General features: G+C 55.9%; 1 protein-coding gene across 1 annotated transcript in view; it reads right to left on the bottom strand.

Moving 5' to 3' along the window:
- Positions 1-352: 352 nt before the first annotated feature.
- The window catches only part of SH3PXD2A (SH3 and PX domains 2A), a 230,524-nt gene continuing 207,694 nt past the window's right edge, over positions 353-23,182 (bottom strand). The window contains 6 exon segments of the mRNA XM_026494048.4: positions 353-8,912; positions 8,914-9,951; positions 11,874-11,993; positions 14,586-14,635; positions 15,737-16,074; positions 19,960-20,077. Coding sequence (XP_026349833.1) covers positions 7,983-8,912; positions 8,914-9,951; positions 11,874-11,993; positions 14,586-14,635; positions 15,737-16,074; positions 19,960-20,077 — 2,594 coding nt within the window. The 3' untranslated portion in view covers positions 353-7,982.

The following is a 23,182-nucleotide window of genomic DNA, read 5'->3' as shown; positions in this document are numbered from 1 at the left end:
CCGGCAAGAGCAGGGGAGAATCTGGGGCTCCAAGCCGAGGGGCCAGCTAGGCCTGCTGGATGTGGGTCTTTTGCCCCAAGATCTGCATCTCTCTCGCTCTCAAAGCCTCAGCCACTGCCCGGAAAGCTTCCTGTCAGTGGGGAAGGGGGGATATGGGGGAAGGGGGGGAGAAACTTGAGCATGGCTCTCACCAACAAAAGTGGCAACTTACCTGTTCCCTCACCCCCCGCCCCTCCAGTGTCCTCAGAGGGGCCCCGGATCCTGCAGCTCGAGCTGTGTTCTGGACACGGGGCCTTATGCCATTCAGCTGGGTGGCTTTTCTGACGGCAGGGAGAATTAAGAGGTGATTCTGTTTAGTTAAAAAGGCCAAAAACTTTATTTAGTTTTCAGGAAAATACAAGATGTAAACATAAAATACAAAACAAAACAACCCAAATCTTACAGTCTAGAAGCATGCCAAGACAGAATATTTTCTGCAGACCAAAGAGTCCCGTCAACATGATAAAGGACACCTGGAAAGTGGCAGGCCAAGGGGTTGGGTCCCTTCCCCAAGGACACTGTATTTTTGTGATGAGAACAATTAAAAAAAAAAAACCACTATTAAAAATATTAGAAATATGGAGATAGTTTAGCACCACCATTGATCCTGGAAATATTTTAGCACTCAAGTTGCGCTGAATTCACTGTCCTTTTCTTCACTTGCTCTGCTAAGGGCAGAAGAGGGCATAACCTCCTCCTGACCCCAGAGCCCGCTAGGAGCTGGGAGGTCACTGTGAAGAATCCCCCAAAGCTCTGGAGACCCAGAGACATCCGGCAGTTCACAGGCAACCTTGCGGCCCACAAACCACACTTCAGGGACCTACCACTCACATCTTCACTCTGAAGTCACCTTCCTGCAGACCTCTCAGGGACTGTCGGTGAAACCCTTTCCCATCCTATGTCCTGGATTTAAAGAAAACCTGTTGCAGAGAACAAGTTGCAGATCCAAGAACAGGGGCTCTGTTTACCCTTCTCTCTCTGAAGTAGGTGCTTATGGAAAGGTGCCCTGGTGACAGGCCACCAAAAATGTAAGGGCATGTCCGTGGATGAGTGTGCGTGGCCCGTCTTCTGAGTCATACCTGTGTGGCTGGCTCAGCCGACTGAGTCACCACAGGTATCTGTAGAGATACTCAGGAATAACTGGTGTCAACTGAAGAAGAAATGAGGCTGCTTCCCTCCCAGACATGCCTGGTGGTATCTGGACCCTGAGGTTCCAGTTTGGGGGTCGTGGGTCATTACCATACAGCCCATTATAGTCACTGGTCTTTGACCAATTCGAACAATTTGAGAGGCTAGCTGTGGACTGGACAAAGGGGTGTGGGCAAAACCTGCTGGGAACCTGGGAGATGGAGGAATGTTCTGGAGCCAGAGCCTCCAGACTCAAAGATTGGTTTGTTGCTAGCAACTTCCCCCTCTCCAGTAAGTCAATCAGTGACTATTCATTAACAGCATACTGGGGACCCAGGTTGTGGCCCAGCAAGTAGCTGTTTCCTCGGGTCAGCTGCTTCTGTGGCCAAATATCAGGGCTTTTCCAACCTACCCTGACTGGACCGTTGGGTGTTGAATCAGTAAATTCCCTCTGTACCTGTTCTCTTCCTCCTAAAACACTCGGAATTGACTTCTTCCTTCTTTTGAATTAAGACTATACTCCAGACTCCAAATCCTCCCTCAGCCTTCTCACTTTTCCCTTTCTGCCTAGAAGACATCCTCTTCTGGAAGCCGCCTTCCCAGGGAAGGGACATAAGCCCCAGCCACTCCAAACATGCACACACTCCTCACGCCAACGTGCCTCTCGCTTGCCTCCAACGTGCTCGAGCCATCCTTCTGCTTTAAAACAATTCTCTCACATGCTCTCTCTCTCCTCCTCTCGCCTCCTGAGGTCCATCCCTTAGCCAGGGTAGAACTGGGACAAAGGAGGGACCTTCACCTCAGAAACCCATTCTCTAAGGCCACTAAGTTCTAGGACTGGGATGGGAGAGGGGGCTGATTGTCAAAGTCAAGTGCAAACCCAAGATTAAAAAGATAGGACTGGGGAAAGGAGATCGCATGGTAACGCCAACCTTCCAGGCAGGTTGGGATCAAGGCCTTAGAAGGCAGAGCCCTCTACTCGGTCTGTAAGCAGCCACGAGCCCAACTTCTGTCCGCACGTCTAGGTGCACAGGACAAAACAAGAGGGAAGCGAAGATCAATGAGGCTGCTCTTCCTGAAACAAGGCTGTAGGTCAGTAACCCCATCCTGCCACTGTCTCTGGTCACAGAACTTGAGAACCACTGAGGCTGCCTCAAATAGGGATCATGATTTAGGCAAAAAGCTCAGTTAGGTCAAGGGAAAGCGCCCCACACTGCTCCTGGGACACGCTCAGTTGGGGCCTGCAGCCCGGTGTACTGACCTCACCATCCACACGTTCTCGCCCCCAGCAGCCTCACCACCCTCAGAAACAGGAACCGCGGGCCAGTGGCTCTTACGCTCTGGGACCTCCCGCAGCAATGACATGCATGGCAACGGGCGGGCTCAGCCTCCTGGCTAGCATGTCTGTAGGTGGTGACCCGGTTCAACCATCTCAGCGCTTCCACACCCAGTGACTTCTCTCTTCCACAGCTTCATTTTGGAGCCCGGGATGATGGCCTAGGCTGCTTCTGCTAGATCTGTTAATGCCAGTGTGAAGTTTTCAACAAAATAATAAAATAATTACAAAAAAAAAAAGACACATTGCACTCTCCAGCCAGAATTCCGTGTGAATAACACACTTGCTGCCAGAAACTGCGAGTCCCATGGGGCCGGCCCAATGCCAAGGACTTGTAAAATGGAGACAGCTTGCCCGTATTTGTTCTCTAACCCCGCGTTATTTAGTTCAAGTGGGAAATTACCAACACACACACACACGCACGCACGCACACACACACTCACTCTCTCAACACACAGCCCTCAAAAAAATGAGGGAATCTTAATTCTTTAGCAATGTGGATGATTCTCTTTCCAGAGAGCTCTGCATCGAGATTCTCAAAGACTGGACATAGAGATGTATATACTCCAAGGAAAGAGACCCACCATGCACAGGGGCACGGTCCCACTCTGGGCACGCAGATCCACGTTTGTACAGAAACTCACCAAACGGAGGGTTGGAGCAGCAAGCGTACAGTACTGGGGATGGAGGGGACAAGCCAGTGAGGACGTCCCTGGAGCCCTGAAGGGCAGAGCTCCAAGGGCTTGGACCCAGAGACTTCCCATCCTGCTGCTTTCTCGACCTGAGCCAAGTAAGGAGGAGGCCGGCTTGGTACCTGTTGTGGGAAGCTGTCTACCGACAGCTTCTCTAAGCCTCAGATGCTTCTCTAAGGCCCTCTGGGAACTGTCAGGGTGTTAAGCAAGAGGCAGGGCTCACTCCTCAGGCTGAAGTCATTGAGATGAACGGGTGGCCCAAGCTTAGCACCAGGCCTAGCTGCAGGCTTGTGGGAATTGGTGTCTCACTGGGGTATGTAGGGCTCAAGGCACCCACATCCCCGACAAAGGATTTGGTTACATCTAGGGTTCCTGCCCATAAACCGAACTGAGGTTACATAGTTTTAAAAAGACTCAAACATACATCAAAAGGATCACGGCCCACACATCAGGAGACTGGGGTGAGACAGGGCTGCTGGGAGTGATTTTTAAGACAGGTCTTTCTCAGCAGCTGGCTGAAAAGCAGTGGAAATGAAAACAAGGAACCGTTCCTGGATGTCCTTGCTCCGCTCTGAGGGCCGGGGCCCTGGGATGTCAAGAGCCCCATGCCGCCCCCCTGAATCCCTCCTGGGTGAACACCCCACAGAAAAAGGGGTTGCCCTCTGGTTGGGACCCCTGCCACGTTGCCGGGGGAGGAGGGGTCAAGATCAATGCCCAGAAGGTCCCCTGTCTACTACACAGCTGCACCTCCTTCCAGCAGCCCCCCCCCCCGGACGCGCCGGGCCACGGGGTCTCCCACCGCTGTCCCAACAAGCCCTGGCAGTCCTCGATAATATTGCACTTTTCCTGTCTCTCAGATTGTTTTCATTTTCGACTGAGAATGCAAAGTATTCGGAGGGGTAGGGGAAGTGAGTAACCTTAAAGAAATATTAGTTAAATACAAAAAAAAAAAAAACCACAACAGGAAAAGTAGGGGCTACTTTATCTTTTTTTTTTCCTTAAAACAAAACAAACTACCAAACCAAGGTCTAAACTTAAATAGTTCTACGCCTACTCTGCAAATACTAGTAATATGAAAATAATGCTTGACCGAAATTCCCTTGTCTTTCTTCCTTAGACGATAATAGTAGTAACATGCCTTGCTGAGGAAAGCGATGGATATAAATACCAGTAAAATATGTCGCTCTAACATCTGAAAGTGATTAAAACGGTCCTATATAATGCCTTCGTCAAGATGGAGAATCGAGAGTAAGAAAGAGAAGCCTCGGAGGCCAGGCTAGGGGTGGAGGGCCGAGGCTGGCCAGGCAGGGCCCGGCCACAGCCAGGGGCAGATGGCACGCTCGCCGTCCAGGGTTGCCCCTTCCAGCTCCCTCCTGCTGCCCCTGGGGTCCCCTGGCCTGGTGGGAACAGCGAGGCAGGGCCAGGGACCCCAGCCAGGCCCGCTGTTTCAAAGTGGGAGAGAGAGGACATTTTTTCCCCCTTGTAATGAAAGAAAAAGGTCTTTAAACTGAAAGAAAAAGCACCAAATGATGCATCTTCGGGCATTATATAAAGCTCAATAATGACCTCAGAAGGGCTCATTATGATTAAAGTTGCAGTATACAGCAATACAATGCCATTTCACATTTTCAATCGCAACTAATGGGAAACTGGGTTTGGACACTGCTGAGATTCCATTTTTCTTTTCCTTTTTTAGTCCAATCTGGTTTTCCTCCAGATAGGTCAGAGCCGCAGGCCCCTCCCTCCTCCACCTGCTGCCGGCGGTACCCTCCAACATCACAAAGCAGCTCAGTAGCTCTAGGGAAAGGCCCTCTTGCCCTGGGTGGGGCTAGGAGTCCAGGGGCACAAGGCCTGGCATCCCCTGGCCGTGTCTGAGAGGGACTGGCATGCACCCTTCTTGCTTCAAGTATTCATATTCTCTTTGGGTTTGCAGGGTTTGTGCTGTGTTGTGAGTCAGGGGGTGATGGTGAGGGGTGAGGTGTGAAGATGCGGCATAGCAATCCCTGTTTGCTGCCCAAATCTACATACTGTCACCAGGTGGCAGCATTCCCCACTTTTCCTAGATGCCTGAGCAACTCCCAGCCATACTTAGGGGGCTGGATGTCACAATGTAAACATGATGACCACAAAATAAACTACAATGGGGTTGGGAAGGAGCTCAAGGATTGATGCAGTGGGGTGCTCTGCCATTAACTAGCTCCATGATTTCGGGAAAGTAATTTCCTGTCCTTGGGCTGCAGTAACAGGAGGGGATGGGATGGAGTGACTTTGAAGGTCACTTTTAATGACCATCACTTAGAGCACTGGGGATCAAGGAGAGAGGGTCCTTGGAGAGTGCGGAGCATGTGGGCCTCGTGGGTGCTGGAGAGCCCCACGGGGCAGCGCCGACAGCGAGGAGGGGCAGGGAGAGTCAGGCTCTGGGGAACACTGCGGTCCAGTCCCAGCTGAGATGCTCTGTGCTTGGCAGATGCGTCCTGCACCCCCCCCCCCCCGGGCCTGGCTGGCACGTTACTGACTGAACTGGCTCAGTGCGGACAGTGGAGGAGCGAGGCCGCTGGGGCCCTCCCCCCGGAAGGCAGCTACATGGAAGGTCCTTTCACCCAATAGTCACTCTACTTTTAAATTTTATTTTAAATAATCATAAATTACTTCTTTTTCTTTTAATAAATATGTGCTGCTTAAAAATGAGAAAAGTATATACTGCATCTTTAAGTAATGCACTTTGCTCTCTGGCTTTCTTCCCATTCCACCTTATTAAAGTGCATTAATTAAAAAATAATGAACCACTTCTTTATCATTATTGTTCAAATAAGTCCAAATAATATTAATATGAAGACACTAAACCACTACCATTAGTACTGCAACCTAGCAGATTAACTCAATATCCTGCTCTATTTAATACTGTCCAGCAGAAGAAAATAACTACTTTCAATTTTAAACAAACTCACAAACAAAACAAAAGGAAACAACATCTCACCACGGCCCTTCAACAAAGAACAGGAGCGGTTTCCTGTAGCTGCCAGGCGTCAGTGTGCCGCGAGGGAGGAGGGCTGGGGAGGTCCCCAGGCGAGGCCTCAGGGGTCTGGGGGTGGGTAGGGGTCCCGTGCTCAGCTTCAGGCAACATACACTGCCTGGGTGGGGAGCAGGGGGAGAGGGAGGGCCTTTCCTCCTTTGTAGAAAACACCAACCCTTCATCCGGGCCTCTGGCAGCTGAGCTGGTGGCCGGAAAGCCCGATCAGTCCACAATCAAAGGCACGTGTGGAATTGCACTCCCAGCAAAGGGGGAGTCCTTGGGGAAGCCAGGGCTTCCAGAGGGTCCCCTCTGAAACGTCAACGATTGAAAGACACAACCCAAAGTTGACAGGGACTTTATTCTCTCCTCTCTTCACGGGGGCACTGCCCCTTGGGAAGACCGGGTTGGCTCCCGGCCTGGGGGTCCTCCATCTTTTCGGGTACCTGTGGCATCGTGTGTAGGTGGGGGGGGTGGCTGGTGATGGCTGCCCAGCTGGGGTCCCCTGAGCCCTCAGTGGGGGCGCTGGGTGCTTCTCCACAGTTCACACGTAAGGGGTTTGGTCCTGCCCAGGCAGGAGAACGGACGCAGAAGGGTGGTCACCCAGCAGCTTGAGAGCTGCCTTCTCTCCTGGACAAGCCCCTCCTCCCTCCTGGGGAGGGTTCTGCCCCCACTGGGGCGTCTCTGCTCTGCCACGTCTGGGGCCTGGGCCTTCTGCCCCCGGTCCCTCCGGCAAGCACCATGCTAGGGTACTGTCCACAACAGTGGAAACCAAATGAAAGGACTTTGGCTTGTGGAGGGAAAGAAAGTGAAACGCAAACAAAACCAACAACCTCCCCGCAACAGCACGACAGAAAAGCCCCATCTGTTCCTCGTCCTGTCCCCCATGAGGCTGACCGCCCTTGGGCCCCCGAACAACCCCTAAAATAAGACCAAAACCCAAGGGCTGACATAGAAGCCCCAAATCAATAAACCTCTCCCAAAACATGCAAAAGAACTACCCATCCAGAAACACCCAAAATAAAGTCTGTGCAGACGGTGAAGAGACTGACGGCGTCGCCCACCCTATCTGTAAACTCTGGGGCCACTGGTCCAACATGGACGGGGTGCCCCAGGCAGGGCGGACTCTCTTCTCAAGGCCAGGGACAGTGACGGGTAAGCAAGGTGGTCCTTGCTCGCACCTGCGGAACTGCTTTCTCTTCAACCAACAGACCCTGACAGTGGCCTGGCCTGGGGACAGGCCGAGCTCTCAGGAGACGCCTTCAAGCCCCAGCGCCACCCACAGTGGGTAGTGGCAGTCCTGGGGAGTCCAGCACAATTCACTAATCCAGGTTTAGGACGCTACAAGGACTATTCCGGTGGCAAGGTGCCGCAACAGAAACAGCCAGGCAGGGGCAGGGCGTGGGAGGCCCCGGCCGTCACATCTTTTCCGGATCTGCAGCCAAGGCACAATCGGAGTTTTCCACCTGGCCTGTCCCGAAGGGTGCCAGGTCCATCAGCCAAGTCACTGAGGTGCCCACATGGGGCTCCGCTTTCTCACCTCTGGTCTCAGGCCTGGTGCTCCCCTGCCTGTTCGCTTCCCTGCTCAGTGTGCGCCCCCGCCAGACCTTACCTGCCAGCCGGGGGACAGCCTGGAGGGGAGCGCGGCTGCACTCATGCATTCTGCAGGGTTTAACGTCCTCCCCCCACCCCCTCCCTCGTTCCCTTTCCCCTTTGTCTTCATCTCACCACTCATCCACACCCAGGATGGAAGGATCCATGTCCCCCCCGCCCCCCCTTAGTTCTTTTTCTCCAGGTAGTTGGAGGGCACCCAGCCTTTGAAGGGCTTCGCCCCATCCAGGATCTGGCAGTACCACCAGCCGTTGGGGTTCCTCTCCAGGACCTCCATGGACACACCCTCCTGGAAGCCTGCTGTCTCCTCATCCCCCTCATAGTCCGCGATGGAGACATACACATCTTTGAGGTTGTTGTGGATGAACTGGGACTTCTCAATGGGCTTGGGGCGCACGGGGGACACGGGGATGCCGTTGCGCTGGGCGGCCAGCAGAGGTGTGTCCGAGCCCTGGCTGGCAGCCCGTTCGGCCAGGCGGCCCTTGGCCTCTGCGGCAGCCGAGCGCGCGGTGCTGAAGGAGGAGTTCCGGCGGACACCTCGGAGGCCGTCGGTGGCCGTGAGCGACTCGTTCCTCCGCAGGGCACAGGACAGGTTGTTGTCCTTGGGTGGCGGGGACACGAACACTGACTGAGGCCTCACCGCTACCTGCCGCACACCGTTCCTCATCTTCACCGCACCGGCAGCCGAGGTCTTGCTGAAGCCCCCGGGGGGCTTGGAGGGGATGGGCGGCGTGGCCCTCTTGCTCTGGTTGACGGTGTTCAACGCTTGGACCCGCTTCTCGATCTTCTCCAGGCTGTCAGACTTGCCCTCGTTCTGCTTGCTTTTGGGGCTTACTGTGTCTGGCTCTTTGCCAGAGGAGTCGGGTTGCTCATTCTCGCCGAGCACCAGGTAGTGGGAAGGGGCCCAGCCCTCTAGCTCCCCAAACCTCACGTACCACCAGCCGCTTTCCAGCTTCTCGAGCACCTGGACCTCCACGCCTGCGGGGAAGCTGATCTCCGAGTCCTGGACCTTCTGGTAGGCACTGCATGTCGTGTAGGAGGTGGCCTGCCCTTCTCGTCCCTTCTTGGTGGGACATGGGGGCGTGGCGGCTGGGGGGGGTAATGAGGTCAGCAGAGCCTCTTCTGGGCCCCTCACTGGGACCTTCGAAGGCCGTCTGGGGGGGCAGCTCTGAATCCTCGCTCTTTGAGCCCTGGAGACCGCCCCGGAGCTGGCCCGTGGGTCTCAGCTGGCGCCGTAAAGTGCTGATGTCCATCTTCTCTTGACTCTGGGACTCTGCTCGGTTCAGGAACGGCTTGGGCCGGACAGACGGCTTGGCCCGGGCACACGAGGTCGGCCCAGCCTTTGGGTCAGCATCCCTCTTCGGCCCGACTGTGGGGGTGCCACGGATGCCTGCGTCCGAGGCAGAACGGGGCTTCAGGTCGCCGCTATTCTTGGACAAGGAGGAGGAAGAGGAGGAGGAAGAACAGGTGGTATTGATGGTGATGGATGAGGAGAAGGAGGCCGAGGAGTGGTTCTTCCCCAGTTCCGCCTGGGCGTTCTTCTCCGCCTTGAGCTTCAGGAGGGATGACGATTTGGGGGAGCCTGATTTGGGGGAGTTTTTCCTGGCCAGGGATAGAGGGGAGCCCCCTGGGGAGTCGCTGTCCCGGGAGGAGCGTCGGGCTGACAGAGCATCCTCTGCGCATGGCCGGAAGCCCTCGTTCTCGTAGATGGTCTCCTCTTCCGGGGCCACGTCCTCTGAAGAGCCACCCACCCGAAAGCGGGCCCGCTGCAGCGAGGCGGCGGGTGAGGGCCTGTGGGCCTGGGTGGGCCGCCTGTCTCCTGAGCCGCTGTCCTCTGTGGGCTCCTCGCTCAGCTCCGGCTCGGAGTCGAAGCCAAAGGCAGGGACGTCATACTCCGGCTCCTCGTACTTGAGCTTCGGCGGGGAGTCCTGGCTCTCCGCAGAGCCCACTGGACCGTCCTCGGCCTCCTTGGGCTTGCTGGGAGGTGCTGGCGGGGGTACCTTGGGCCGGGTCAGCGTGCTCGTCCGGCGGCTCAGGTTGGGCTTCTTGCGCTTATCGATGTACGACGCAGGGGCCCAGCCCTCCTTCTCACCGATCTGCACGTACCACCAACCGCCCGAGTTCTTATCGATGACCTAGGGGAGAGAGGGCGGCAGGCCGGTGAGTTGGCAGGCTCGAGCTCCACCCTTCACACGATGTGCCAGGCTAGGACACAGGGTCTCCATTTCACAGATGAGCCAAGTGAACTGCTAAGTGGCCCAGGGTAATACGTGCCAGGCTGGAATTCAAACCTGGGTCCCTATCACCTCCCACTCCCCAAGACCCTCTCCCCTGGTCCTCCAAGTCTCCATCAGCACCCTGGCCAAGCCAGCCTTGTCCGCAGACCCCTCCTCTCCTCCTAGGCTATGCACTTAGAAGACCTATCGCTTCTAGTCCCTATAGAACCCAACTCGCCAAGGATCCATAGGTATAAAAAAATGCCGTTCCACTGCTCCTCATCCTACCCCCGGTATTGCTAGGTCCTCTGTTCGTGACCCTGGAAAGGGTGTCTGAGGTCAGAAGAGGATGGGAAGACGCAAGTGAGCTGAACTGGGAGGTATGGCCTGAGCCCAGAGCCTTCCTGCAGAGCACCTCCCTGGTGTCCCCACTGCCCGTGGTCATTTCACTGCATGCGGGATTCCAGTGAAATCCCACTGGCTGAAAGGATTTCTTTGGGTTAAACAGTTTCCGGTGGGAAGGATGAGGGTCTTGCAGTCATTTCCATGTGAGTATAAACTAGTTCAGGGAGCTTCTTTCTTAACTGCAGTTTAAGACCAGGTAAAGGCCAGGAGTGTGGTGCTGGTTGTGCTGCTGTATTTGGGCTGGGGAACGTAAAGGGAAGATAATTTTGGATTGTGGGACTCTCCTGGAGAAAGAGGTACTAGGGAAGGGGTGGGGAAGCATGAAAAAAACTGGCACCAGGGTTAGAGGGGCAGGGAAGGAAGAGAGAGACTGCTGAAGGCAAGCTCTGCTTGAGACCCACAGCCCCCACCAAAAAGGAAAGCCCTTTCTCTTTCCTTTGGTTCTATAGTCCTTCTTTCACCCTGCCCACCCCATACTTAAAATTTCAGCTTGGGTAGATCTTAAGTATGACAGTTTGGTTAGATGGCGAGCTTTGGAGGCTCTTCTGGAAACCTCCGCACCACTGACAGAATGATTTGTCTTGGAAATTTAGTTCCAAATCCAAGACATGTGATTGAAAACATTCACGCTGGGGACATCATCTCCACAGGCGGAGGCTGCCTGAGGGCTCTTCCGACAGTTGTACGGGTGTTAACTGGATTTAACCCCATTACTACACAGAGCCACTGCAGAGAACTGACCCGCATCACAGAGCTCTGTCCCCTGCAACAGCCACAAAGTAGAGTCTCATAAATGCTAGGCCAGGGGGGAGCACCACAGGGTCTGTTACCCCACTTGGCAGAGACAAATAATCAAAGCCGGGGGAGAGAAGTGACTGTATCAACGGCCAGAGGCACCTGCGGTGTGGACGTGGCCAGAACCCAGGTCCTTAGTACTTCGGCTGCATGGACCACACTCTCTCAACAGCAGCACTCGCTAATGGGAGTTCTTCAGAATCTCGGCCCCCAAGGTGCTCCTAGGAGACAAAGTGTGCTGGGGCCAAAGGGGTCTGGGCAACGCTGATATTCTAGTCCCGTCTTAGAGATGCACAGTGACATCCTTATAACATAGACTCTGACAAGTTCTGCGATGAACCACACAACTTCAAACCTACTCAACCACAGAAGCCCCTTGTGTCCAGGCGCCTCCATTACCGGTGCCGCCATATGCTTTGGGAAATGCTGCCGTGAGGGAAGTGCTGGGTGGAGACAGGAGTCCTGGATTCTGGTCCTGCAGCACTTACTGGCTTAAGGCAAACTTTTATCCCCGGGGGGCTTGCTTTGGTATCTTTCCTGCCCACCCCCCTGCCACGTAGCCAGCAAGGTGTAAATGGGAAACGTGGCAGGTCTTCGAGCAGCATGACGTAAAAGCCTCAACTTCATGGCCTGAGACTCACCTCCGCCTTCTGTCCGCCCCGAAAGCTGATGCCGTCAGAGATGCACGACTGGAATTCGGCAATGGTGTAATACTCCACCTCGACAGAAGGGGGCTCTGGCGGCTTCGGCAGCTGGAACCCCTGAGGCAGAGAAGGGCTCAGTGAGCAAAACCCACGGATCAGAAGGGCGAGAGTGTGGCGTTTACACCGGCTGGTCTTACAGCCAGCCTGAGGAAGGATCTATCACCTGAGGCTCAGGCTGTCTCCCGCACGAGACTGTTCTCCTGAGCAGGCTTTCCACTACTACCTATGATTCCCTCGAAACTCCTCTGAGCTACCGAAATGTCAGTTAGTAACAGTAATTTCCACCCCGACATCGCTGGAGGTCCATAGATGCTTCAACGGCTAGGTCCCCAGATGAAAATGAAAAAGCAGAGAGGTCACTGTAACAAAGCCTGTGCCAGCTGCCCTGTGGCAGGAGAGCCACGTCCTTAAGTCGAGGTGAAGGGCCACAGGGATGACGTCTGGCATCTCTTTGGGGAGGGGGGCAGGGGTGTAAGGGGGCGTGGAGATGGGTGGGGAGAGCCCCTGGTGGGTCACTGCACTGATGCCAAATGGTCAGGCAAGCGCTGAACAAAACTCGAGACCCTTTGTTCTGTGGGCAGGGTGGAACGTGCCAGACGAGGACATTTAGAATCGGCTGCAGCCATGACTTCTGAGCCTTGTTCAGTTACTTTATAAACATTTACTGTGCATCTTCTGGGTGCCAGACCTTGGTCTAAGGCACTGGGTGTTTAACAGTGAACCAAGAGGACAGCCCCCCTGCCCCCATGAAGCGGACATCCTAGTTTCATCTGGTCTCTACTCTGGTTCAAATGGATTTCGTGCTGCCCCTTTACTTTCAGTATGTCCCAGTATCATACAAAGGGGTTAAAGCAAAACAAAAAGTGTGTGTGGGGGGGAGGGGGAGCGGGTAGGGAAAGGGAAGCAGCTGTGGTGTAACAGGAAGACCTCAAAAGACCTCTGCCTTGCAGCTGGACACACGTGGGCTCCAATCCCAGCTCGGCAATGCACCAGCTGTGTGGCCTTGGGCAAGGCCTGTGACCTCTCTGAGTCTCAATTTCCTCATCTGTAAAATGGGTCATGAAGAGGATTACTGAGATATATACATAACTTCTGGTCCAGCCAGGGACACAGGAAGAGCTCCACAATAGAAGCTAGAGCTGACCATTCCTTCGTTTTAGAACCACCCTATTCCTTGGAACTTTCTGCATCCCTCACGGCTTGGCCTGTCCTAATCCTGCCAGTCGCAGCCCAGCTGCCTTGGGTCGCAGTGGGTAAAGGGCAGGAGGAAGCTGGTTTTGAGGGACGGGGTACAATTCAGTGCACTTGCGCTGCCCTGGGGCCTGGCCCTTGCAGGCGTGTGTGAGCAGATGTGGCCCAGGCCCCAGCCCTGCCCACCGCCCCCCCCCCCGCCCCCGCCCTGGCCAGGTGGGATTCAGCCGCGTCTAGCTGGAAACAGCAGCCCCGCGCCGCAAGCCCCACATTTGGTCTGTGTGGAAGGAATGACCCCATTCTTGCCAAAATGGAGTCTGCCTGAAAATAATCCGGTGGGGCTGAGAGAGGAGGACAGGAGAACTCACCATTTAGTCACGGAAAACTCGAGGGGACAATGACATAGGAGCTCCCCTGGGGCTTCTGACCGGGGGCAGGAGTGGTCTCATCCCCACAGGCCTAAGCTTCAAAACCCCCTCTTCCAGGGACGCTGCTCCCCCCTCTCCAGGGCAGAGGTCACAGATCACAGCGACCCTTGCCACTAAGCCCAGTGAGACTTCAGAGACCTTTCTCCACATGGAGTGGCAGGCAGTCCCTAACTCAGGAAATAGAAACCCTCACAGCCCATCCCATTTCCTCCTTCCCGCAGCTCTAGGCGATGGCTGCCACTGTTCCCATCTTAGAGATGAGGCAATTAAGGCTCGAGGAAGGTAATGGTCTTGCCCGGGGTCTCGCTATTCCCAAGTGTCAGAAGTGGACTATGAATCCATGCCCGGCAGGCTCAAAGCCCCCTTCTTTCCATTGCACCCCACTGCCCCTGAGGGGAGTTCTCTGTACCAGGGCTTCCGGCCTGCCACCAGCATCACCGCCACCCTAAGCCCAGTACCCTGAGAGCATATCTGCTTCCCTGATGGTCTGCACACGACCCCCACCTCTGGAGCCAGGGACCCCAGCAAGTTGAGCCTCTAGCTTTCCGCACATGTCAGTCCAGGCTACTGACCCCTCCGTGGAGGGTGCTCGCCGGGCTGCCCTCTGCCCTCCCGGGCTCTGGCAGCCACCACAGCCGTTGGATACTCCTGGGCCAGGAAGGCAGAGCTGAAAGGCTTCCAGGCGCACATGGACAGCCGCCCCGTTTCCAGCCCCTGGCAGTGCCCTGGCCGGACGCTCGTGCTGGCCAGTCTAAATGTTTATGTCTGCCAGTGTAGTGGCTGGGAGGGATTGCTGTAGCTTTGGAGCGCAGTGCGTTTCTGAATATAAACTGTCCCAGCGAGCCTCCGGGATGGCTGGGATCCCCAGGCTTTCCTCTCTGCCCCTGGCCCCACAAAGCTGGCAGCTCAGCAGGGCCTTGGAAAACCCCTGGACGGACAGGCACTGAAATGAGACCACCGATGAACTGCAGCCATTATGGTGCACCCCCAGGGACAGGAGGAGAACGGAGGAGAAATTCAGTGCACATACCAGGCTGGATTCTCTGCGAGGTGGAGGCCTTGTCCTTAGGTTTGGGGAGCCTAGAACAAGAAACATGGCTTCAGAAAGCCCAGCCAGACAACAGGCAACAGTGCTGGAACCTGCCTTCCCCAGGTATGGCCACCTCCTGATCCTGGGAAGTTTCTGGTTTTGTCCCACATTCTGGAAGGACCCAGGCTCTCAGGCACTATATTTTCTTCCCTGGGAAACCACAGACCTTTATGTTGCCTTGGCTGTGTTTCAGGGTATCATGAACCCTCTAAAATGACGTGCACATTTCAAAATGTACAGACATAGAGGCATTTTTCAGGAGAAAGGGTAAGTAGCTCTATCAGATTTTCAAAGTTAGGAGCAGAGACAGTGTCTATTTTTCGCTTACCACCAAATCCTTAGAAGCTAGCACGATGCCAGGCAAGAGTGGGCGCCCAAGAAACACGTCCTGACTGCCCAAAAGGTTTTAAGCATAAGAGCTAACTTAAAACCAAGTTTAGAACTAAATTAAAAAACAGCTTTCCGCCAGTTTTTAAGTATGGCTGGATATAAACAGAAGCTGGTCTCTTGTAACACAGGACAGTTTAACCTTGACCTGAAGATGCTGTTGAGCCAGAGAAGGACAGAGATTTGGAGGGGGCCAGGTAGCTGGTCTCTCCTGTATGGATGGAGGATATTCTTAAAGAATGCCCGCTAAAACTGCTTGGGAAGAGGTAAAGCCGTTCCTTCCAAGCCTTTTAGGCTTCTAGTAACTGGCGGGAGGCGAAAGGGAAGGAGGGGAGGAAGGGTAAGGCCGCGAAAGATGTTCTATTGGCTGTCGGTCTATAAAGCAGCCTTGTGCAAGGGGCCCCGTTTCCCTGCGGCTGGGGAGGGGGGCGGATACACTGATCTGCAAAGTGACCATTCCTGGCTCTGTCCTAGGGAGGGAGGGAATGCCACCAGCTTCTGTATTCTTGTAATTGACTTCAGTGCAAGAGTCGTGAGGCATTGCTCTGTCTACTCACGATTAGCATGAAACAAGTTCACGGAGTGAGGCTAGGGTCGGGGTCAGTCTATAGCTCAGGAAGAAAATGATACGGGGGTCCCTGCACCCTGTGACCGCTTTCTGAAGAGCGGCGCAGGGAGGACGCGGGGGTCGGGGAGGCTCTTACTGATCTGGGCCCTCTGCGGGGCGATCCTGGCCACAGCTGGCGAGCCCTGAGCCAGCCGAGACACGCTCCTCTCAGGGACGCCCAGGGCGCTACCATTGGACGCATTGCAGAGGACGGGCAGGCTGATCTCCTTCTTGGTGACAGGGGCCCCAGGGCCCTCGCCTTCGGCCGGCGGAGTCTCCTTATCCCCCGACGCCTTCTTGTTCAGTAGGTTGCTGATCTCCATGATGTTCCCGATGATCTCCACCGGGCCTGCCAGATTCTTCTTGCGCGCTGGCAGGTCGTCCTTGGCTTTCTTCAGGTAAGAGGCTGGCGCCCAGCCCTCTTTGCCCAGGTACCTGTGGGGAGGGGCGGGACATGGCATCACCCAAGCACTGCTGCCTGACCTCACACCGCAGGCTCCGTCTGGCTTGGCCCAGCTGAGCCTTTTCTACTGTGTTCTCCGAGACACCAGGCATTCCACTACTCTGCAGAGGAGTGGAACTGAGGGCAGGTGCAAAAGACATCTAGGACACCAATTCTTCCTCTCTGTCTCCTTGTTCTCTGCCTGATCCCTCTTGGTGTGGGCTCTTGTGCTCTGCAAAGTCAGGCAAATGTGGGACATCAGGATTAGAAGATTCCTCAGATTCTGAGGTGCCCGAAAGGTGGGCTTCACAGTAGCCTGCTACATCACAACAGAGAGGGCAAGTCTAGAGAGAAGACAGGAGCAGGTGGGAATATGGTGCATTAGTTGGATGCCCCCTGGCAAAGGGAAGCCTTATTGGAGAGGCGAAGAGGTAGCACGAGAAGGTAGGAGCCCCAGGGGCGCCTGGGTGGCTTAGTCATTACGCGTCTGCCTTCGGCTCAGGGCGTGATCCCGGCGTTCTGGGATCGAGCCCCACGTCAGGCTCCTCCGCTGCGAGCCTGCTTCTTCCTCTCCTACTCCCCCTGCTTGTGTTCCCTCTCTCGCTGGCTGTCTCTATCTCTGTCAAATAAATAAACAAAATCTTAAAAAACAACAACAACAACAAAAAAGAAGGTAGGAGCCCCAAGTTCTGGTCCCTTCCCAGTCTCTACCCTGGAGCTCAATTTTTTTTTTCTCCTGCAAACTATAGGGATAGAGTAGCTGCAAAAATTTTTCCGGAAAGATAGACATATCAAGACCAAATAGGAAGAGGCCCATAAAGAGTGATCCAGTGGGTAAGGTATCGGTGCTACTGTGGGGGTGACGGATGGATCAAGTTCACAGAACAAGTCCATAAACAGACTGACGTGAAAGGTAACATTTTGGGGCACAAGGGTGGCTCAGTGGGTCAAGCGTCTGCCTTGGGCTCAGGTCATGATCTCCTGGGATCGAGCCCCGCATCAGGCTCGCTGCTCAGCTTCTCCCTCTCCCTCTGCCCTTCCGCCTGCTGTGCGTGCACGTGCGTTTGCTCTCTCTCTCAAATAAATAAATAAATCTAAAAAAAATAAAAAGGTAACATTTCAAATAAGTCAGGTAGGGATGAGGTATCAATAACCCACTTGGAGATGACCGATTACCCAATTAGGAAAAGTACGTGCGATCCTGGCCTCACACCATAGAGCAAAATAAAAAATGTGAGTTGTGAACGTTTGCTTAATTTTGGGGGTTGAGAAAATCTTTCTAAATAGGACTCCAAAAGCCAAAACCATAAATGGAAAGACTAAAAGCACACGACTGGATAAAAAGAAAGCCTTTGGTACGGAAAAACAAAACCAAAATGAAACAAAACAAAATGAAAACAAAACCCATGAACAAGAGCAAAAGGCAAATGATAGGGCTGACTTAATTTGAGGTGATTTGATGACTTCTGAAGAGAAGCTTTTTCCTTCCCCCCCCATGGTGTTGAGAGCTTCTCCCTAAGCCCATGAAGAGCTTACTTCCTGGTCCAGCAGTTGCTGGCCAATGCCCCTGAGTCTGGGTTGCAATGTCCCTGTCTGCTCCCTGAGATACATCTGGCTCTTTGGAATGGCTCCTCCATGCCAGATGTCTGACAATCCCCCCTCCCCTGCCTCCCTGATCTGACCTTGTTCTTGGGTGTTCGTTAGGTGAGAGAAAAAGGAATGTGAAAGCTAAAGTTTCTATCAGCATGTCTGAGCTTTGCTGGAAAGGTTAGGTAGGAGGTGGCTTCTCATGTTCACACCACTAGAACGTACAGGCAGCCTGTTCCAAGCTCACCTGTCTGGCCCCCGCTCCTGTTTGGGGCTTGGAAGGCAGACATCAGTTAACAAATGGATGGAAGTCAAGAGAGCCTGGCTTCCCAAGGTAATGGGTGCAGAGAGAAGCACAGAAATTTCAGGGGTAGATGGAAACAAAAGTTGTAAAGCTGCCTCATCTTACAGATGAGCCAAGAACCAAGGCTCAGAAAAGCAAAGCAAGCAGCAGAGGGCCATAGGCTAGCTGTTGGCAGCATCTGGCCCAGAACCTGGTGCTCCCACATCTCAGAGCAAGGATGAAGAAGAACTGCCGGCTGTTGCAGGTGTTTTTCCATGAGAACACTGGGGAGATGGGGAGTGGGGTCTCGGGGGAGTGATGGTCAGGCCTGCTCACTGCCCCGAGTGCTCCCATTTCGAGCCCTGTTGTGTTCCTCTGCTGTTACATGGATAAAATTAGATTCCGGGCAGAGAGATGCAGGGGAATCAGGAGCGGCTGTGTGTGTCTGGGTCCAACTCTGCTCACATCTGCTTTCCAGCTCTGGAGCACAGAATGACTCCAGAGGGAAGCAGACTGGAAAAGGAGGGATGGAGAGAGAGGGAGGGTATGTGTGTGTGAGAGGAGAGGGGAGAAGAAAGACAGGAAATGAGGATCAACATGGAGCCTGGAATGGTGGGAAATGGCATATTTCAGGGGGTGTCTGGCAGCCTTCTTACGGTGGAATCTTTTCAGGAGGGTTTTCTCAGTTGAAGCTCCCACTAGCTAAAGGGTCAGGCCACGGGGACTAGAGCTGACTAGAAGAGACAGCTCGGAGGGATCTTGTTAGTTATTTGGGGTTGGGTCCAGTTTCTTAGAGAATGTGAAAGTCTAGGGGCAGTGGCTTTGGGCAACATATGTCCAGGCACCTGGTCCTGTCTCACCCAACAGAGCAGAAAGGGACCCCTCAGCCCTCCTGACGGGTGTGCATGGGGCCAAGGGCAGGGGTGGTTACATCTTGTCACGTCACATTAAGGCTGAATCCCATGTGGCCAATGACCTTCACCCTACCTGTCAGCACAGCCCAATCTTGACACCACGACGGATTGACGTCGGTCTCCTGAGTGCCCACGTCCCTTGGGTCAGTCCTGTTCCCACTATGGGAGACAGCTCAGAGCACACATCCTGCCCGGAGTGGGTCTGGGGTTCCCAGGTGTGACAGGCTGAGGAAGTGGTCCCCAGAGCCCACGGATACGGGACTATCAGAAACTGGGCAAAATCACCACAGCTGAGCCGCTTCCAAAGCACCCAAAAACATTTCCTGCAAACAAGGCCCCCCTGGGAGGGTGCTGGCTGGCCTCAGAGCTCCAGGGCAGAGGAGACTAGAGGGCAGGACTTGGCAGGGGAGAGGGGAGTGAAGCCCACAGGCTTGAGTTTGCTTCCAGGACTGCCAAGAAAGCTTCCCACTCCCCTCCCCACACTCCCAAATGGGTTTCTCGGCTGGGAAATGCGATTAGGCCTTGCAGGAGGGAGGGGCAGGAGGAGGAGGCCTCTGAACTCGCTTCTGCTCTGGCTCTGCAACCCCATGAGCCAGCCCTGCAGAGGGGAACGGACGGGGCCAAGCTGGCATCTGGGGCCCCCAGTGTTGAGCTGTGGGCAGCGGGGGCTGCCCGCCGGGACCTCAACAAGGCCTGTGCATGCCAGCGCTTCGGGCGGCCTGAGCGACAGGGCACACGGGGCAGCCAAGGCCGGGCACAGAAAACCAAATTCAGATGTGCAGGACCCTCTCGGCAGATGAGCGGGCTGGGGATTGCACCACCGCCTGCAAGCCGAGCCAGGGCCCCTGTGCCCCGCTGGCCGCAACGCTGGCTCTGCTTTACGTGTCCCGGGAGAGAAGTGGCAAGATGAGCGCTCTGGTCGAGCCATTCAGCCATGCGGTTGAAGCAGCCGAGGCCGGGCTGCGGGAGCACAGCTGCCGTCTGCGTCTACCTGCTGCTGGCGCCCATGGCCGCTCTGCAGTCTGCAGTCGGCTCTGCCGCTCGGGGCCGGGGCGGGGGGCAGAGGTAGCTCCTTGTTCTGCTAAGCCTCCTACCTGATGTACCACCAGCCCTCCAGATTCTTCCGGATCACTTCCACAGTGACGCCCTTCTCAAAGCCAATCTCGTCCTTGCTTTGGCTGGTGTAAGGCTGCACAGTGACATACTTCTCCTCTGCAGGGAGCGAAGCAAGGAGGCATGGTTATTTGGGCTGGAGTGCGGGGCCTCCTTCCTGTTTTCTCCTTCCCTGGCCTGGCCCTGCTCAGCCCGCTGCCTCAATGCCGCCCCCAGCATGTGCAGAAGCTAGCCAGGGCCCCAGGCGGCCTGGATCAGCCCTGGCAGTCTAGTGCTGGCTCTCCCAGCCTCCTAACAGCAGCCAGGGTGCTGGGGCCCGGGGTCCTCAGGGTCCCCAAAGCTCTCTGGGCAGACGGCACAGCTAGAGGAACCTGCCCCTCATGGGGCGTGAGTCAGGAAGTCCCTGGGACATCTGGCGCTCCCACCCCCCCATGTCCTCCCCTTCCCTGCACATGCCATGCTTCCATCCGTGCCCCAGAGTGGTTCTCTGAGTCCCTCCCCCACCTCTACCCCTGAAGTCCTGCCCTGACCTTCCAGCAGCTCCAGGGGCACCTCGTTGCTGAAGCCTCCCTCTGACCACTAATCTGATCACCTCATCAGGTCATTCCCCCCGGGGATTGTGGGGAACACGTGTTCTGTGGGAACGGTTACATGTGCTTTCAGACAAGGGTCTGGCGGCCAAAGGATGGATGGCAGCGCCGAGTGCAGCCACCAGGTAGGGCCTCCCGGAGGGCCAAGCGGGCCGGCACGCTGAGCCGACGGCACGGCCTGGCGGCGCCCGCTTGGGGAGCTGCTTGCTGCAGGGTCCCTTCTGCCCACGAGCCTTGCTCAGGGTCTCCCCAGATACCGGGAAGGAGGTGCTCTACGGGAACTCAGGAAAAGCCTGGGAGGACAGGTGTGGGGACAGCTCTGGCTTCCTGGATCTCTCCGGCTTCTCTCCTTCAGCGCCCCTGCTGCCTCCACCTGGGCCCCAGCTCAGGCTTCCAGGGAGGTGCTTCTCCTGTGTCCCACAGCCGGCTGCCACGGACACCCCGCCTCCTGGGCGGAGAGCCTCCCCAGGGGAACACACAGGTCTCAGGAATGAGCCCACATCCCCACCCCCACCGTGTGGGAGAATGAGGAGCTGAGCTAGACGGAACTGGCCCCCTGGCCACACCTTTTGAGCGGGTCACCCCAAACTCATGCTGTCCCCTCCAGCCCATGCCTGGCACACAGTCGGGACTCCAAAGGGACTAGGCAGTGCGTCGTTGAAGGGCAAGGCTGTTTGAACAGGGGCACTAAGTGGGAGGCTTTCTAGGAGCTCAAAATAGCAGCAGGCCGGGTTCTCAGATGCCCGCCCCACTCCTCCCAGCTCCCCACTGTGATGGCAGCTCCTGGACTCCTCAGCGGGACTCTGACGGGCAGCCTGGTCTGAGCCTCTGGCAGGAGTGGGGACGGGGGCAGCTGCCACCCCAACCCCCCGCGGCAGGAGGGCCATCTGTTCACTCTGGATTACGGGGGTCCCATCTGTAGCCCTGCGCTGGGCCGAGGCAGCAGCTCCCTCCGGGATGGAGGCGGCTTCCCTGCTGGGCTGCAGGGGCAGCACTGACGGGCCTGGCCGAGTCCAAAAGGCCACCAAAGGCAGAAGTAGGTGACAACCCACCGGCGCCTCACCATTCTTCCGCGTGCTCTTCTCGACGGCGAGCTCTTCTCAGAGGCAGGCCTTTCTCACCATCGACTAAGTCCTGGAAGCTTTCAGATTCCCCTGCCACCATGCTGAGGAGAGCTGCCAAGACTGCCTGAGAACCTTGTCCAGCCAGATTCTGACTTGGGCCTTTGAGAAGTGCAGTGTTCTGCAGGCCAGCCCTCCGCGCTCCTGCCTGCTGCTGGTCCCACTCCATTTTCCAGCGGGGCACGGTCAATCCTGGCCCAGGCCGTGGCCAGAAGGGCAGCGCCAGGCCCTGGGGATCTAGAGTTCTGAGGTTAGGGTGAGGCGAGGCCTGGGCTCCACATTTTGCCTTTGTTCAGCTGGGCTATTTTTAAAAGCCTGTGGTTCCAGCAGAAAGCCATCATTAAAGTTTTCCTAGGCAAAGTTGCTTTTGTAGGGAAAAATTACAGTCCTTCTCTCAGGAAGATCAGAGGGGCCCTGCCCTGCTGCATGGCAGTGAGCAGGGCCTCAACCAGGACGTGCGGGCTCGAGCTCCGGAGCCACCAGGCCCGAGCAGCAGCCTCTGCAGCCCCCGGTGTGTGCGCTGAGCACAGAGCACCAAGGGCCACGTAAGAGTCCTGCTCTCCCTTGACTCTCTCAGGGACGGCAGAACCAAGCACCTCCGTCTTACCCAGGGAAGCCGAGCTGCTCTGCAAAAGGCCCTGGGCTTGGTGGCCCTCAGGCTGCCCTGAACGCAGATGTCTGGGAGTTTGCGGCCAGCGTGGAGGCTTGTCCTGCCCTGGCACCGTACAGCTTCCAACCGATGGGCATTCAGAAGGCAACTCTCCAATCGGTCTCGGTGGGGGCTTACTTTTCTGTCAGGGGTGGCTTAGGTGGTGGAGGCGTGGCTTACCTCCAAGTGGACATGTGCCATGTGGGTCTCAGGTTCCTAGCTCCCAGGTTTCCCGGGGGGAGCAGCAGAGCTGGCCCCTCTACTGGACCAGGGCCACAACCTCACCTGGGGGCAGGGGTGGGGGGAGACCAGGAGGGAGGATGCCCGGACAGACTGAAATGGTCTCGGGGTGAGGGCTGAGTTATTCGGGTTGCTTCGGGTCTCCAGAAGAGACCCTGTGGCATCAAAGTGGAGGAGAGAGGCTCCGTAAGCTCTGGGGGGCACCTCAGGGTTTCTGGGAAGCACAGAGGCCGTGGTCACTCTGACATGCCATCAAAGGTTGGTGGCAACTTCGCCCTAGGGAGGGCTGACCAGGCCGCCCACGGGGTGGGTGGGTGGGTGGCTGGCTGGGGGAGGTGGACAGGCCTGTTTTGGTTTTGGAGATGGGGGCCGGAGAGCCCTGCAGTTTCCAAACCACAGACGCCTCCTCTTTCAAATGCTTTCCCCTCCGTCAGCAGTCTCCCTGGCTCCCCTCCCGGCCCCCACAACCTACCCAACCCCACTGCAAGAGGCCTTTCCCTTCCAAAGGCCTGTTGGCGGAGGGGCTGGGGAGTTGAGGCCCTGGGGAAGCACGGCTTCTCTCTCGTCTAGTTATATATGACCCACTGCCTGTTTCCCCCCCTCA

This window comes from Ursus arctos, unplaced genomic scaffold, assembly GCF_023065955.2.
Source record: "Ursus arctos isolate Adak ecotype North America unplaced genomic scaffold, UrsArc2.0 scaffold_7, whole genome shotgun sequence".
NCBI lineage: Eukaryota > Metazoa > Chordata > Mammalia > Carnivora > Ursidae > Ursus > Ursus arctos.
The sequence above is the reverse complement of the archived record's forward strand: the minus strand, read 5'-3'. Positions and strand labels throughout refer to the sequence as shown.